This window comes from Symphalangus syndactylus, chromosome 5 (assembly GCF_028878055.3).
Source record: "Symphalangus syndactylus isolate Jambi chromosome 5, NHGRI_mSymSyn1-v2.1_pri, whole genome shotgun sequence".
NCBI classification, from domain to species: domain Eukaryota; kingdom Metazoa; phylum Chordata; class Mammalia; order Primates; family Hylobatidae; genus Symphalangus; species Symphalangus syndactylus.
The window spans coordinates 137,598,238-137,615,956 of NC_072427.2; the positions used below are offsets into that span (position 1 = coordinate 137,598,238).

General features: G+C 34.7%; 1 protein-coding gene across 3 annotated transcripts in view; it reads right to left on the bottom strand.

The window, feature by feature from the left end:
• The window catches only part of PIK3C2G (phosphatidylinositol-4-phosphate 3-kinase catalytic subunit type 2 gamma), a 403,358-nt gene that overhangs the window by 44,080 nt on the left and 341,559 nt on the right, over positions 1–17,719 (bottom strand). For all 3 annotated transcript variants that reach the window (XM_055280504.2, XM_055280503.2, XM_055280500.2), the window contains one exon: positions 15,184–15,259. In XM_055280504.2, coding sequence (XP_055136479.2) covers positions 15,184–15,259 — 76 coding nt within the window. The remainder of the gene's footprint in view (positions 1–15,183; positions 15,260–17,719) is intronic.

The window sequence follows — 17,719 nt, forward strand, 5'->3', positions numbered from 1 at the left end:
ATGAAAACAGGACCAATAAATAATAAGTAGAAGAAACATTCTTCAGATAATGTTGAAGAATCTTAATGCTCTTCAGGAGGCAGAGTTAATTAGATAGAGATGGGATTTGTGTCTAATCTTTAACTCTTCCCCTAATATTTCATATTTTGTTTTGATTGATACCATTATTTTCTCAACAACTTAAGTTTAAAACCTCAGTGTCATTTTTGGCTCCAATTTTCTCCTTAGCATTCATTATAATGAGCTTAAAGTATTAGAAGTCATGGAGATTAAAAGTGTGGCCTTTAGAAATCAGTGAACCTGGGGTTCAAGGCCCAGCACTACTATTCATGACTGTGTCATCATGACTAAATTAATCAACTTTATATAAAATGGAAATAATAGTTACTTTTTGAGATAGGTGGTTGAGATGATTAACTGATAAAACTCAAAAGTTGTCACATAGTAAGTGGTCAATTTGCACTAATCTCTTTTTTCTCATCCCATAGCAGCTAATTCAAACTCATACAAACGTTTTGCCTAAACTACTAGGACATTCATTCACTCCTCCCACCCCCTGCACAGAATCCAAATCTATTTGTATACCATTACCAATGTAAGTTTCAGACAGCTTTCATAAGATTATTTTTTGATCAAAATGCCTTTCATAGATTTCCATTGCTTATGAAAAAAGGTCTAAATTTCTCAGCCTTGTACTGTAACTTCTTATTTCTGTTTTATTTCCCACTTTTATTCTATACTTTCATTCATATGTTTAGTTCTACAAGCAGGCTCTACTATTTCTTTCTAGTAGTTTCTTATATTATTCCTTTCGATTAAAATGATCTTGTTAACCATTTTTGTCTGTTGAACTTCTACCTTTCTTCAAAGCTTAATTAAAATGTAAAATAGTTTGTGTGGTCATCTCTCCCTGAACTCTCCTAGCACAGCCCTTATCGTGAAATATTACATTATAATTATTTTATATGTCTCAATTTGTTTAGGGGATTACAATCTATCTCAGGGCTTACTTTTTACTCCTATATCCCCAAGGGGCAAAGCCAATGCTTACTCCATAATGTGCACATTAAACATTTATTTAATAACAAGAATAACCTTAATTTTTCTTTTGAGTTGTATCGCAACATCGTTAAAATGAGAAATTTAGTTTTTTTAATTAAAAATTTATTGTTTACTGCCCAAGGATTAAACATAATTTATAGTTTTACTAATATTTCCCTTATAATCTCTGGTTGTATGTTATCTGGGGGAATTTAGAGATCAATTTATTAATAACAAAGAATTTGTCAATGGTCATCAGAAAGTCAATCTTAACTTTCTAATCTTCTCTAATATTTGAAAATTATACCTGAGCAGTGTAGTTATACCTGATCAGTATAATTTTCAAATATATAACTTCTCAAAGCCTTCTACATGTTTATTTGAGTAATTTATACATAGTATGAGGTGATATTAATTTTATTGTTAATAATACGGATTTCTGACTTTGAAAAGGATGTTTTTTACAATTGCAATGGTAATATAGTAAAAAATCACTTATAATATCTTGATTACAATAACTAGGAGAGACTATATAGACTAACATAGAGATACTATGAGTTAATTCTGAGTAAGACTGAAGTAAATTGCATTTCATAATAAAAAGATGTTTGGTATAAAGGTGCTAAAAATGCTGATGACGTTTTGAGGCACAATGAACATTATATTTGAATTAAAGAGTGGAAGAATTGTTAAGTAGACATCCAATGTGTTTAATCAGAGAAGTTTTAATTCAAAGGTAGAAAATTAGCATAAATTTGTGATCGACTGCCTATGTAGTAAAAGTACAATTGCCACTTGAACTGACTGAAGATTATATTTCTCCCTCCACCTCTTGTGCAATATTAGTAACTAAAGTATCCATCAAAACATGCCAGAGTTCAGAACCCAGTGAAAATTCACATCACTAGGAATTGACACTCAGTAGTCAATGTAGTAGTAAGAGTAGAGAGGCTTAATATTTCTGTAGCTTTTCAGGCTAAGAGCTTTATGTACAGTAACCCATTCAATCATCAGAGCAAATCTATGAAATTTGTATTATCTTCATTTTACACGAGGAAACTCAGGCACTTGGTCCAAGGTCATAGAGACAATAAATGGTGCAGGTTTAAGTGATCTCCAAAGCCTGTGTTTATAAGTGCCTGGTTTATAAGCGTCATGCTGTAGAGAGTCAAGAATGGCAGCTACAACATAAGAAAAACAGGTTAAATGAACTCAAGAGGGACATTTGTGAATAGCTTAATATGTTCAAGAAGATGCTAGGATATTTTGGTCTTCTGCTTCCAGTTAGTCTGAGGGATTCAACTATGCTTAGATTAACCATTTATAGTAAACCCAAGAGCTGTTAAAATATTTTTGATTTTAAGGATGATTGTGTTGAGATGCTTGATGCATGGTACTACAGCAGCTAATACACTGCTTATTATGCAAAATATGTCCATTGGCATTAGAAAATGGTATTTCAAAATTTCACTTTTTTCAGATGATATATTCATCTGAAGAAGATTTTAAGTACACATAAAAAGTCTTCCTAACATCTATCCACCCAGTTCTTCCATCATTATTTTATTAGTTTCCAATATATCTCTCCAGAGGGATACATTTTCAGGGGGAGTTGCTTCATATTTGCAAATATGGATAAGTAATTCTATTTCACTCTTTTTAATAAGCATAGTGTATTCATCATTCTCCACAAAGATCTTGGAGATATTTTCATATCAGTAATACATATAATCTTTATTTTTTAAAATATAGGTTCTTAGTATTCCATTATATGAAAGTACTATAACCAGTTGCTAATTCATGGGCAGGTGGGTAGTTTCCAGTGTTTTGCAGCTATTAAAAATCATGTTGCGTGAATCGTTTTGTACCTGCATCATTCTGTACCTATACATAAATATCATAGGATAAACTTTGAACATCAGAATTGCAGGTCAAGGGTATTAGCACTTGTAATTTAGACGAACATTGCCAATTGCCTTCCATGGAGGTTCTAACAATTTGCATTATTACCAGCAGTGTATGAGTGTCTGCTGATTTATAACCAAGCTTGTTAATTAAATTTTTGGGGTTTTGCCAATCTGATTAGAAAAAAATGGTATCGGTGTAATTTAATTTGAATTTATCTGAGTGAGGTTGAGTATCTTTTCACTTGGTTAAGAGCCGCTTGTATTTTCTTTTTTGTAGGTTATCTTTTTATACTATTTAGTTAATTTTTTATTTGGTTGTTGATCTTTTTCTTACCATGTTCTACATGATAGTTAGGTGTTAGATAACAAATCCTTTGTCTGTAATGAATTGCAAAAATTTCACCCATTTTGTCATTTACCTTTTTATTTTTTTGACTTTGCTGTAGTGCTTTATGGCATGCAGGGGTGGTTATGGCTTCTGGATTTGGAGTCATAGCTATAGTAATTCATTTCAAGATTATAAAAGAGTTTTTCTGTTTTCATTGTCACACGTGTGATTTCATTACTTACATTTAAAATATTTCCTCCATTTGTTACTTATCCTGCCATATGGTATGAAGTACAGTATTCCAACACCATTTATTGAATTTTCCCTTACAGTTTTGGTCACATACTAAACTCCTGACTGTATTTGGCCATACAGGTATTTTTCAAAATCCTGTTACATTGCATTTATTCATCTGTTTATGCACTGACACAGCACCATTTTAATTATTGAGGTTTTATAATATGTTTTGATATCTAGTGGGCCTTGTCTTCACTCATTGCTCTGTTTTTACTAAGCTTTTCTGTTTTTTCTTTGTTTTCTTTGTTTATGAGCTGTAGAATTAGGTTATCTACTTGGAAGAAAACCTGTTAATATTTTTTTATATTTATTACATTTCAAAATTAATTGGAAATGTATGATGTGATGTCTTTAAGATGTTGAATTTTCCTACCTAAGAGGATAATGTCTATCATAAATAAGAGAATTCAACAAAAGTATCAAATACAAAATTGATATATAGATATCAATTATATGTTACATATAGACATAAATTTATTATATAAAATGTGTAATTTAGATATGTATATAACAACCATTTATTGAACAGGGCGTCCTTTCCCCCTTGCTTGATTTTTGGCTCTATGGAAGATCAGATGACTATAGATGTGCAGTTTTATTTCCCTAGTTTACATTCCCACTAGCAGTGTAGAAGTGTTCCCTGATTGCCATACCCATGCCAACATCTACTATTTTTTAATTTTTTTATTATGGCCATTCTTGCAGGAGTAAGCTGGTATTGCATTGTGGTTTTGATTTGCATTTTCCTGATCATTAGTGATGGTGAGCATTTTTTCGTATGTTTGTTGGCCATTTGTATATATCTACTTTTGAGAACTGTCTATTCATGTCCTTAGCCTACTTTTTGAGAGGATTATTTGTTTTTTTCTTACTGATTTGTTTGAGTTCATTGTAGATTCTGGATATTAGTCCTCTGTCAGATGTATAGATTGTGAAGATTTCCTCTCACTCTGTGGGTTGTCTGTTTAGTCTGCTGACTGTTCCTTTTCCTGTACAAAGGTGCTTTAGTTTAATTAGGTCCCAGCTATTTATCTTTGTTTTTATTACATTTGCTTTTGGGTTCTAGGTCATGAAATTGTTGCCTGAGCCAATGTCTAGAAGGGTTTTTCCAATGTTATCTTCTAGAATTTTTATAGTTTCAGGTCTTAAGTTTAAGTCCTTAATCTATCTTGAGTTGATTTTTGTATAAGGTGAGAGATGAGGATCCAGTTTCAATCTCCTACATGTGGTTAGCCAATTATCCCAGCACCATTTCTTGAAAGGGTGTCCTCTCCCACTTTCTGTTTTTGTTTTCTTTGTCAAAGATCAGTTGGCTGTAAGTATTTGGGTTTATTTCCAGGTTCTCCATTCTGTTCCATTGGTCTATATGCCTATTTTTGTACCAGTACCATGCTGTTTGGGTGACTGTGGCCTTATAGTATAGTTTGAAATCAGGTAGTGTGATGCCTCCAGATTTGTTCTTTTTGCCTAGTCTTGCTTTGGCTATGCAGGCTCTTTTTTGGTTCCATATGAATTTTAGAATTGTATTTTCTAACTCTGTGAGGAATGATGGTGGTATTTTGATAAGGATTGCATTGAATTTGTAGATTGCTTTTGGCAGTATGTTCATTTTCACAATATTGACTCTACCCATCCATGAGCATGGGATGTGTTTCCATTTGTTTGTGTCATCTATGATTTATTTCAACAGCGCTTTGTAGTTTTCCTTTTAGAGGTCTTTTGACTCCTTTGTTCAGTATATTCCTAAGTATTTTATTTATTTTTGGTTTTTGCAGCTGTTGTAAAAGAAGTTGAGTTCTTGATCTGATTCTCTGCTTGGTTGCTGTTAGTGTATAGAAGAGTTATTGATTTGTGTACACTAATCTTGTATCTGGAAACTTTGCTGAATTCTTTTATCAGCTCTAGGAGCTTTCTGGAGGAGTCTTTAGGGTTTTCAAGGTAAACGATCATATAATCAGCAAAGAGGGACAGTTTGACTTCCTTTTTACTGATTTGGATGTCCTTTATTTCTTTCTCTTGTCTGATTGCTCTAGCTAGGACTTCCAGTACGATGTTGAAGGGGAGAGGTGAGAGTGGGCATCCTTTTCTTGTTCCAGTTCTCAAAGGAAATGCTTTTAACTTTTCCCCATTCAGTATTATGTTGGCTGTGGTTTTGTTGTAGATGGATTTTGTTACATTATGTCCCTTAATGCTGATTTTGCTGAGGGTTTTTTTTTTGAGACGGAGTCTCACTCTTTCTCCCAGGCTGGAGTGCAGTGGCACAATCTCGGCTCACTGCAAGCTCTGCTTCCTGGGTTCATGCCATTCTCCTGCCTCAGCCTCCCAAGAAGCTGGGACTACAGGCACCCACCACCACGCCCAGCTAATTTTTTTGTATTTTTAGTAGAGACAGGGTTTCACCGTGTTCGCCAGGATGGTCTCGATCTCCTGACCTCATGATCCACCCACCTCAGCCTCCCAAAGTGCTGGGATTACAGGTGTGAGCCACTGCGCCCAGCCTGTTGGGGGTTTCAATCATAAAGCAATGCTGGTTTTTGCTGAATACTTTTTCTGCATCCGTTGAAATGGTCATGTGATTTTGTATTTAATTCTGTTTACGTGTCGTATCACATTTATTGACTTGCATATGTCAAACCATCCCTGCACCCCTGGTATGAAACCCACTTGATCATGGTGGATTATCTTTTTGATATGTTGTTGGATTTGGTTAGGTAGGATTTTGTTAAGGATTTTAGCATTTATGTTCATCAAGGATATCAGTCTGTAGTTTTCTTTTTTGGTTGTGTCCTTCCTAGTTTTGGTATTAGCATGATGCGGGCTTCATATAATGAATTAGGGAGAGGTCCTTCTTTATCTTGTGGAATAGTGTCAAAAGGATTGGTACCAATTCTTCTTTGAATGCCTGGTAGAATTCTGCTGTGAATCCATCTGGTCCTGGATTTTTGGTCAGTAATTTATTAACTACCATTTTAATCTCACTGCTTGTTATTGGTCTGTTCAGGGTATCTAATTATTCCTGATTTAAGCTACAAGGGTTATATTTTTCCAGGAATTCATCCATGTCTTCTAGGTTTTCTAGATTATGTGTGTAAAGGTGTTCATAGTACCCTTGAATGATCTTTTGTGTTTCAGTGGTTTCTGTTGTAATATCTCCTGTTTCATTTCTCCGTGAAGTTGTTTGGATTTTCTTTCTTTTCTTGGTTAATCTTGCTAATGGTCTCTCAATTTTATTTGTGTTTCCAAAGAACCAGCTTTTTGTTTCATTCATCTTTTGTATTTTTTTGTTTCAATTTCATTTAGTTCTGCTCTGATCTTGGTTTTTTCCTCTCATCTGCTGGGTTTGGGTTTGGCTTGTTCTCATTTCTCTAGTTCCTTGAGGTGTGACCTTAGATTGTCTGTGTGCTCTCTCAGACTTTTTGATGTAGGTGGGCTGGGAACTTTCCTCTTAGCACAGCCTTAGCTGTATCCCAGAGGTTTTGATAGGTTGTGTCATTATTGTCATTCAGTTCAAAGAATTTTTTTAATTTCCATCTTGGTTTCATTTTTGACCCAATACTCATTCAGGAGCAGGTTATTTAACTTCCATGTATTTGTGTGGTTTTGAAGATTCCTTTTGGAGTTGATTTTCAGTTTTAATCCATTGTAGTCTGAGAGAGTGATATAATTTCAATTTTCTTAAATTTATTAAGGCTCATTTTATGGCCTATCATATGGTCTATCTTGGAGAAAGTTCCATGCACTGTTGAATGGAATGTGTATTCTGTGGTTGCTGGATGAAATGTTCTAGGTATATCTGTTAAGTCCATTTGCTCCAAGGTATAGTTTAAATTCACTGTTTCTCTGTTGACTTTCTGTCTTGATGACCTGTCTAGTGCTGTCAGTGGTGTATTGAAGTCCCCCACTATTATTGTGTTGCTGTCTATCTCATTTCTTAGGTCTATTAGTAATTGTTTTATAACTTTGGGAGCTCCAGTGTTAGGTACATATATGTTTAGGTTTGTGATAGTTTCCTGTTGGACAAGGCCTTTTACCATTATATACTGTCCCTCTTTGTCTCTTTTAACTGCTGTTGCTTTAAAGTTTGTTTTGTCTGATAGAATAGCTAACCCTGCTCACTTTTGGTGTACATTTGCATGAAATGCCTTTTTCTACCTATTTACTCTAAGTTTATATGAGTGCTTATGTGTTAGGTGAGTCTCCTGAAGGCAGCAGATCGTTGGTTGGTGAGTTCTTATGCATTCTGTGGTTCTGTATCTTTTAAGTGGAGCATTTAGGCCATTTACCTTCAATGTTAGTATTGAAATGTGAGGTACCATTGCATTCATCATGCTGTTTGTTGCTTGTGTACTTTCATTTTGTTTTTTTTTTGTTTGTTTGTTTTAGCTTTTTAGCTTGCATTTTTGTTTTATATGTCCTGTGTGATTTATGCTTTAAAGAGATTCTTTTTGATGTGTTTCCAGGATTTGTTTCAAGATTTGGAGCTCTTTTTAGCAGTTCTTGTAGTGGTGGTTTGGTAATGGTGAATTCTCTCAGCATTTGTTTGTCTGAAAAAGACTGTATCTTTCCTTCATAAATGATGCTTAGTTTCGCTGGATACAAAACTCTTGGCTGATAATTGTTTTGTTTTAGGAGGCTGAACATAGGGCCCAAATGCTTTCTAGCTTGTAGGGTTTTTGCTGAGAAATCTGTTGTTAATCTGATAGCTTTTCCTTTACAGGTTAACTAGTGCTTCTGTCTCACAAGTCTTAAGATTCTTTCCTCTGTCTTAATTTGGATAACCTGATGACAATGTGCTTAGGAGAAGAACTTTTTGCCAGGAATTCCCAGGTGTTCTTGGTGCTTCTTGTATTTGCATGTCTAGGACTCTGGCAAGGCTGGGGAAGTTTTGCTTGGTTATTCCCCCAGATATATTTTCCAAGCTTTTAGAAATATCTTCTTCCTAAGAAACACCGATTATTCTTAGGTTTGGCCATTTAACATAATCCCAGACTTCTTGGAGGCTTTGTTCATATTTTCTTTTTCTTTTTTCTTTGTCTTTGTTAGACTAGGTTAATTCAAAGGCCTTGTCTTCAAGCTCTGAGTTTCTTTCTTCTACTTGTTCAATTATATTGCTGAGAATTTCCAGAGCATTTTGCATTTCTAAAAGTGTGTCCAAAGTTTCCTGAATATTTGATTGTTTTTTAAGCTATCTATTTCCTTGAATGTTTTTCCCTTCACTTCTTGTAACATATTTTGGATTTTCTTGCGTTGGCCTTTGCCTTTCTCTGGTCTTTCCCTGATTAGCTTAATAACTAACCTCTTGAATTCTTTTTCAGGTAAATCAGGGATTTCTTCTTGGTTTGGATCCATTGCTGGTGAACTAGTGTCATTTTTGGTGGGTGTTGATGAGTCTTGTTTTTTCATATTACCAGGGTTGGTTTTCTGGTTCCTTTTCATTTGGGCAGTTTCTGTCAGAGAGAAGGTCTAGGGCTGAAGGACATTGTTCAGATTTTTTTGTCCCACGGGGTGTTCCTTGATGTAGTACTCTCCCCCTTTTCCTGTGGATGTGGCTTCCAGTGAGCTGAAGTGCAGTGATTATTGTCTTTCTTCTGGGTTCATTTACCCAGTGAGCCTACCTGGCTTTGGGCTGGTACTGGGGGTTGTCTGCACAGAGTCCTGTGATGTGAACCGTCTATGGATCTCTCAGCCATGGATACCAGCATCTGTTTTGGTGAGGTGGCAGAGGGTGCAATAGATTCTGTGGGGGTCCTTAGCTTTGGTGGTTTAATGCTCTTGTGCCGATGGCCTCCTGTCAGGAGGTGGTGCCTTCCGGAAAGCATCAGCTGTAGTAATGTGCAGGGGGACCAGCAGTGGGCGGGGTGCTAGAACTCCCAAGATTATATGTCCTTTGTCGCCCACTACCAGGGTGGGTAGGGAGGGACCATCAGGTGGGGGTCGGGCTAGGTGTGTCTGAGCTCAGACTCTCCTTGGGCTGGTCTTGCTGCCACTGCTGTGGGGGGTGGGCATGAGGTCCCAGGTCACTGGAGTTATGTGCCTAGGAGGATTACGGCTGCCTCTGCTAAGTCATGCAGGTTGTCAGGGAAGTGGGGGAAAGCCAGCAGTAACAGGCCTCACCCAGCTCCCACACAAACTGAATGGCCAGCCTCACTCCCACCGTGCCCCCCTGCAACAGTCTGTTTCCAGGTGGAGGGTGAATCAGGCTTGAAAAGTTGCCCAAAGCTTTCCACCTCCCAGCAGCAAAAGAAAAGGGCTTTAGTTCTTCCCCTACCTGTGAAGTCTCCAAGCTGGATTCGTGCCATCCCCTGAGTTCTGGCCAGGAGGCTTCTAGCCCCATTCAAATTGTTACAAAGTTCAGCTAGAGAATTCTTTCTCCCTGTGCAGTTTTACCCCCTCCTCTGGCCACCCCACTGATGGATCCCTGTGGTGCTAGGCAGGAATGGGCTGCCTGGGGACCCAGTGAGCTCACAGGGCCTTTCGGCTGCTTCCTCTACCCCTGTATTTCCCTAAGCCCAGCTCTCTAATGTCTAGTATAGTTGAAAGTCAGGTAATGTGATGCTTCTGGCTTTGTTCTTTTTGCTTTGCTATTTGGACTTTTTTTGTTGTTGTACCACGTGAATTTTAGAATAGTTTTTTCAAATTCTGTGAAAAATGACATTGGTAATTTGAATGAAAAAAAATTCCATGCCCATAGACTAGAAGTATCAATATCATTAAAATGGCCATACTGCCCAAAGTAATTTATAGATTCATCATTAACATATTATGGTTAACTATAGTCATCCTACATCCTATGTAGTATAGAACCCTAGATCTTATTCCACCTATCTAGTTGTAATTTTGTATTCTTTAAAAAAATCTCTCTCCATCTCTCCTTTACCCCCACCTTTCTCATCCTCTAGTATCCTCTGTTCTACTTTTTACTTATTTGAGATCAACGTTTTTAAGCTTCCACATGTGAGTGAAAATATATGGTGTTTAACTTTCTGTTCCTGGCTTATTTCACTTAACATAATGTCCTCCAGTTCCATCCAAGTTACCACAAATGACAGGATTTTATTTTTTTTAATTTTTATTTTATTGGTTGTTTTATTAAGAAAGTTCATTCAATTTTATCAAATGCCTTTTCAGGGTCTATAGAGGTGACCATGTGATTTTTATCCTTAAAATCTATCAATATGATAATATGTATTATATATTATGTACAGTACTAATATTGAACTGTTCTTGCATTTCTGTCATGGTGAATTATATTCCTTTAGTGTGCTGATGGATTATTTTGGCTAATATTTTATTTAGAATTTTTCATTGATATTCATAAGTGAGATTGGTCTGTGATTTCTTATTTGCCACCCTTGTAATCCTTGAAGCTATTGGTGTAAGTACTTTATGTACATCATAAAAGTAATATGGAAAATTTTCTTTCTTTTTCTCTGCTCTGGAAGTGTTTAAGTAACTGTGAAATTGTCTGCTTTTAAAGAGTTTGGTAGAATTCCTCTGGAAATCATCTGAACTTGGTACTTTTTGAAAAATGTAAAAGTTTTGCTTGCATTTTGAAGCATTATATTGTATTTATTTGATCAAACTTAATCTTGTTAGAATCATCTTCTCTGGACCAAGTAAATTTTTTTTTTCCTTGAAAATTATCAATTTCAGACAGATTTACAAATTTATTTTCATGGAGTTGAACAGGAAGTCTGTTACTATTCTTTAGTTTCACCTTTCTATGGTTAATTCTTGCATTTCCTTTTGTATTAATATTTGCGTACTTGTATTACTCCCCATTTTTGATTAGGTTAGATAGTGACTAATTTATTTTATTATTTACTTTTTACTTCTGATTTGTTCCAGTGTTTTCTTTGTTCTAACTACTTGAAATCTACTTTTATCTTTATCCTTTTTTTGGTTTGTTTGGTTTGCTTTGTAACTTTTATTCCAATATTCCTCTGAGCATAGTTTCACCTTTCATGGTTTCTGAGATGTAGTATTTCACTATTGCTAGTCTTTAGAAATTTTGCAAATTTTTTCTGTAATCCTTTTGATCCAACAGCTGTTCAAAAGATTTTTTTTTAATTCCTAAACTTAAGTGTCTTCTAGTTTTCTGAAAATTTCCATTAAATTTTCACTTTGTTAAAGTGATTAAATGGTTAAAGAATTTCAACTACATTATTTTTACTTTTTGGACTTTATTGAGCTTTTTTGTAGTCAAATATATCATCTATTTTATAAACTTTCATAGGCATTTGAAGAGAAGATACATTCTTTTTTCAGGATAAAGTTTTGACTTATTGACTATTTTTCTATAACTCTACTTAGTTTTTTCCATTTGGTCTTTCATAAATCAAGATGTGAATTAGAGTATCCTACTACTAGTGTGTTTTTATGTGTTTCTTCTTGTGTGTTCAATAATTTCTGCTTTATATATGTTGCTGTCATATTATTTGATATGTAGTCATAACTGTGCCTATCTTTATTGAGAATTGTACTCATTATAAAATTCCCTTATTTAATTCAATGCATTTAGCCTAAATTCCTTTTTCTTCATCAAGATTGTGACCTCTGATTGAATTTTCTCTGCTTTGCCTAATATACCTATGGCTATATTTTAATTTTCAACCTTTCACAATCACTTTGTTTTAGGTGTGTTTTCACATAGAGTTATGATTTTGCATTTTTATTCCAATTTGAAAAAGAACTTCCTTAATAGATGAGTTAAGCCCATTTATACTTATTAATATAATAGATTAGTTTTCTGTTAGGTCTGTTTTAATGCTTTATATTATTATTTTTATGATTTTTAAAGAAAGTCTTTTGCTAAGTAATTTGCTTTTATTTTCAGGTATTTGTGATACCTAAGAAAGTTGTTACTTTTGTTTTAGCAGTTGCCTTTATTTAAAGCCTTAGACTTTTTATTTCTTTTGACAATACTTGTTTCATAAGTGAATAAAGGTGAAATTAGTGTGCACAATCTTTCTAACTCTATTTCATCTACCACCCAATTATATTCAATGTTGCGATTTTTCTTGGTGTTTTGGTGTTTCCCTAACACAGATACAGATTTTTTTATTGCTTGATTTCTTTGATTTTAGTTATATCCTTCACACTGAGATGTTAGAGATGAGGTAATTAGAGAAAGCCCTCTAACTCATCATTTTTTAATCTTTTTCTTCCCAGATCAAAGTAAAAGTCTAAAATATTTTTCTAATTAAAAACATGAGGTCATACAACACAGCAAAATGGCTAATATGTTAAAGCTTTCAACTGAATGTTTCAGAAACAACTTAACACAAGTATTTATTTTTAAATAGTTCTATTCTTACACTGCTTGGCCTTTCACATCATTAACATTTTAATTGAAAACCTGAGTACCATACTTCGAGCCATGGTTAATTGATCTGGGCTGTGCCAGAGCAAGTAGCTAGACCATTAACTAGTGAGACCCTGGCACGTAGATGGCATGGCCTCAAGTTCTCTTTCAAATTAACATCTCAAATGGGAGGTAGTGATATGAGGTAATGATTGAAAGCTTGTGTTTGCAATCATTTGTAATTATTAATGGTGCTTAATCATGCTCATTAACTCATCCTCTTAACCCTGACAATTGCTGTGTTTGATCGTGTTCTACTCCATTACCTATGTTATTATTTCTGTACCTTGACAAATAACTATCTTCTGTGTGTCAAAGCTATGTAGTAGTTGTGGGTAGATAATTTTATTCTACTTTTTTGTGGAGATATTATTTGGTATGTAGGCTATATTAATTTGGGGAGAATGTATAGCATCATGTCATTAGAGTTAAAGAATATACACTTAAAATAAAATCCAGCAACTTTTTTGGTTACTGCTTTGTTGAGTCTGGTATCCATAATATTTAGTGTAATAATTTGTAGTTTTTTTGTTCCAAGTGATAACTTTAAGATAATTTTAGTGGTTGGGAGGCCTTGAATTTCTTGTGCCAGGACATTTACACATGAAGTAATCAGTTTACAAAATCAGCATGATTTTGATAAGGACAAGAGAGAAAAAACCAAAATCAAAAATTATTTTACAAACGCCATGCTACCTTGATAGAGAATATCAAGGTGTCCTCCATAGTTGTTCTGTCATCAATCATTTATTCAGTAATTATTTTTGAACAACTATAGTAGGCCAGACACTGTGCATGACCCCAGGGATACAATGGTGAGCCATATGGACATGGATTATCCCCAATGGATTTCTAGTCTACAGATAAACACACAAGCGAGAATTATCACGGCAATAAGTGTTTTGAAGAAATAACATTCTAGGACTGTATAGCAAAGACCATATTCTGCTGGAATGCCACGATGAGAGTTTTGATGTTTATCCAAAGGGCAAGACCAGCTACATAATCGGTGGGGCCCAGTGCAAAATAAAACTGTGGGGATGCTTTTTCAAAACTTATTAAGAATTTCAAGACAGTGGCAGCAGAGTATTAAATCAAGTGCAAGAACTTTTTAAGCACCCTGCCCTGTGTGACTGTGCAGGTCACAAGTGGATACAGCTGGCCCTGCCTAAGGACAATCAGAAGCCAAAGAGAAGGTTTAAGTAGAGAAGAGAGATGATTGAATTGGCATTTGAAAAAGATAAATTCCTTAAATTCCTCAATTGTTCTCCCAAGGCATGTTTAGTTAGTGAGTAAAGGCAAAGAGTATTAGTATCTCCCAGATTTAGAGTTAAATATTGCTATTATTTTTCTAAGTCATATCCCTAGATACACAGGTATCTGGAATCTGCCCTCTTAATTAACTTGCAGAGGTAGTAAAATGGTGAAATCTGAGTTTTTTGCTTAATGTTTTCCTAGGTTAACCAACATTTTAATACACTCGAATGATTTCACCTTGTAATCATTTAACAACATACACTTATTTTTAACTAACAGACAGGAATAGTGCTTAAAATAAATATTGTGCTTCTTGCTTACAACCAGCTAATGTTCTGTGACAAAAGAACTAAGAATTCAAAAACATGAAAAGGAAAATAATTTGATTAGCACAAGAAGGAATAACTTCCTGCTAATCCTTGCTTGTTGTAATAATTTGCATATTGTGCTAGGAAATATGTGTTCTGTTGCTTTAAGATAATAGATGATATTTAATATGTAGCCGATAATCTAAATGTATTGAGAATCAAATCTTTTGTCACTCATAACTGCTGAAACAAATCTTGAATATTCTATGATGTAAGAAATAAAAAAAAGTTCTCAACCATTTTAGTTTTTGCAATAATAAGCCTAAATTTTTAATGTGTGCAAATGTATTTCAAAATATCTTTCAAAGAAATAATCTTATAATCAAAATAAAAAAGTTTTGACAGTTGTCTGCAATTTAATTTCTTGAAACACAGAGAAACAATTTTCTTGAGAGACTTTAGTGACAGAATAGAGTCAATCTTTCATCAAAGCCCCACACCTCTAGAAATCTACAACCTCATGTTTTATTTTTTCAAAATCTGGATTATTCAAGTTTATGCTATGGAAATCTACTCTTAAAGAGAGATTTTAATTTAAAAATTGAAAAAAATTAGTTGTGATATTTTTTGTCCAATTATTTTGAAAATCACTGTGTGTAATATAATGACAAATTTACTTACCTAGGTACACAAGTGATGATTCTTCAACTGTTTGTTGCACAGCCTCAGAGAGGAAAAAGCTAAGTACACAATCACTCTGAAAAATAAAACGAAACATAATATTTCTTTATTTCCTATATTTGTTACTCCTATTCATTATTACATAAAATTGCCATATATATCATTTTAAAATAGATAGCTGTTATAGATTCTACAAACAGAGAGAAAGTATATTAGAAAGGTTTATTAAGTCAATGCTATCATCTTACCATTAAGTTAAACTAAACTTTTGTGTGATTGGAGGTCAGATTACTTTCTATTTCTTGAAGAGGTTCAAGTGTGCTCTGCTCTTGGACCTCATCATAGATGTCCACATTCTTGAATTTTACAAATATGCATGCATTTCACATCTCAATTTTCGAAAACAAGGTGTATCCTTGGATGGCCTTTCTGAGAAAAATTACTGTGAGTGGGACACAGATGCTCACTTAGTGAGTAACCATTACTACTAAAGTTTCAATTCTAGGAATACTCGCTGAGTACCGACTACACTCAGAGCACTGAGGAATATCAGGAGATATTTCAAGACAGAAAGATGCATAAGGTATTCTCTCTCTTTAGAACACAATTAAGTGGAGAAAACAGATTATATTACTTTAATAAAAATTCTAGTTATAAATAATTTCACTATGTACAGAGAAGCATGCTTCTCTTTTAAATAGGGATAATCACAAATTGACATTTAACCTGATCTCCAAATGAATGGCTAACTGGGAAGTCTGAGAATAGCTTTTCCTTAGTAAAACTGGCACATATTTTGTTGTAAGCTACTGTATGACCAAAGTAGCCCTCTCCATGAGATCTTACATTATTATCTAAGGGGCACCAAAGAATAATTGATTATTTCCTTGGACTACCTTTCATAGGCTGATGCCATAGTAGTTGTCAAAGCTGCCTGACAGCCTCCCTGTTCTTTTCTCTCACTCTGACCAATGGTTGTTTCTACTCTTCCCCAGGAGACTTTAACTTCCAACTCTGACTCCTTCTCTGCTAATGACTATCTCTACTTCCAAGAAAATAAAAGGCAGATGGAAATTCCTACACTTCCTGCCATAAAATCTACAGACACACAGCTTTCTATCCTCTTACAATGGAAAAAAAAATGTGTCTTTCCATCTGTTATAGTTGAATTATTTCTCCCTCCCAAATTCATATCTTAAAGTTCTAATCCCCAGTACTCCAGGACATGATCTTATTTGGAAATAAGGTCATTGCTGATGTAATTAGTTAAGTTAGGATGGGGTAATACTTGAGTAGAGTGGGCCCCTAATCCAATTGACTGGTGTCTTTATAAAAAGAGGAAATGTGGACACACTCATAGAAGGAAGACAAGGTGAAGAGACATAAGAAGAAGATGATCATCTACAAGCCAAGGAGAGAGACCTGGAATAGATTCTTTCCTCATAGGCATCAGAAGGAACCAACCCTACACACATCTTTATTTCAGACTTTTAGCTTCTAGAACTGTGAAACAATAACATTGTGTTGTTTAAGCCACCCAATTTATAGTAGTTCATTATGGCAGCCCTGGAAAACCATCTAATGCTGAGCCCTTTATCTGTGTCCTGGATTCTATTAGTTCCTCCTCAGGAACCTTGTAGAAGATTCCCATCTATATTTTAGCTACTTTACCCTTCTTCCTTTTTTCCTCATCAACATAAAATATGGTCAATTCTGTCAGTTTTAAAAACTAACAAACAGGTGAGTCAAACCACCCAAAATATACTCACACACAAATCGAATTTTGTCATTAATGCCCCTTGCAAATTGTGTGTTATTTTTCTCTTCCCTGATGCAAACAAACCTATGGGAAGAATTGTCTGCGCTCACACTGGTTCCACTTCTTCAAGTTGTACTCACTTTATGATCAACTACATTCAGGTTTCTGCCACTAAATGTCCTCTGAAAAATGCTCTAATTATCTTCTCTAACAAGCCCTCTCTTAAAAAAATACATATATATATATTTCAAAACCAATGGGAATTTCCTTTGTCATGATATAGCTATTCCATTTTTAGTGAATTCTGTCTTGTCTTTGCTTTTATATTGCATGTTCTCCCAAGTGACTGTCTTCCCTTTGTCTTGCCATCACTTCTGAGACTTTTTTGTGGTCTCCTTTTCCTTTTGCTTATGATTTAAGTGTTTCTCACTTCTAGGCCCATCTCTCTTATTACTCTAATATATCCTTTCTGGGTGATATTATGATCTTTGGTGACATCTATAACGATGCATAAATCTAAACATTTATTCCAGATTTGTCTCCTAAACCTAAGCCCTCTATCTCAAAATATCTTTTTATTGGTTCACTTGACTCTTCTAAGCACAAATCAAACCACAAAGTGTACCACTAAATACTTTTTCCTTTCCTTCACCTCAATTTGTTTCTTCTCCTATGTCCATGCTCAAAATAGAGGGTACCTACTTGGACTCTCTGTTCTCCTCACCCCATACATAAAATTAATTGCTAAATCCTGTGGATTGTACCTGCTAAATAGCT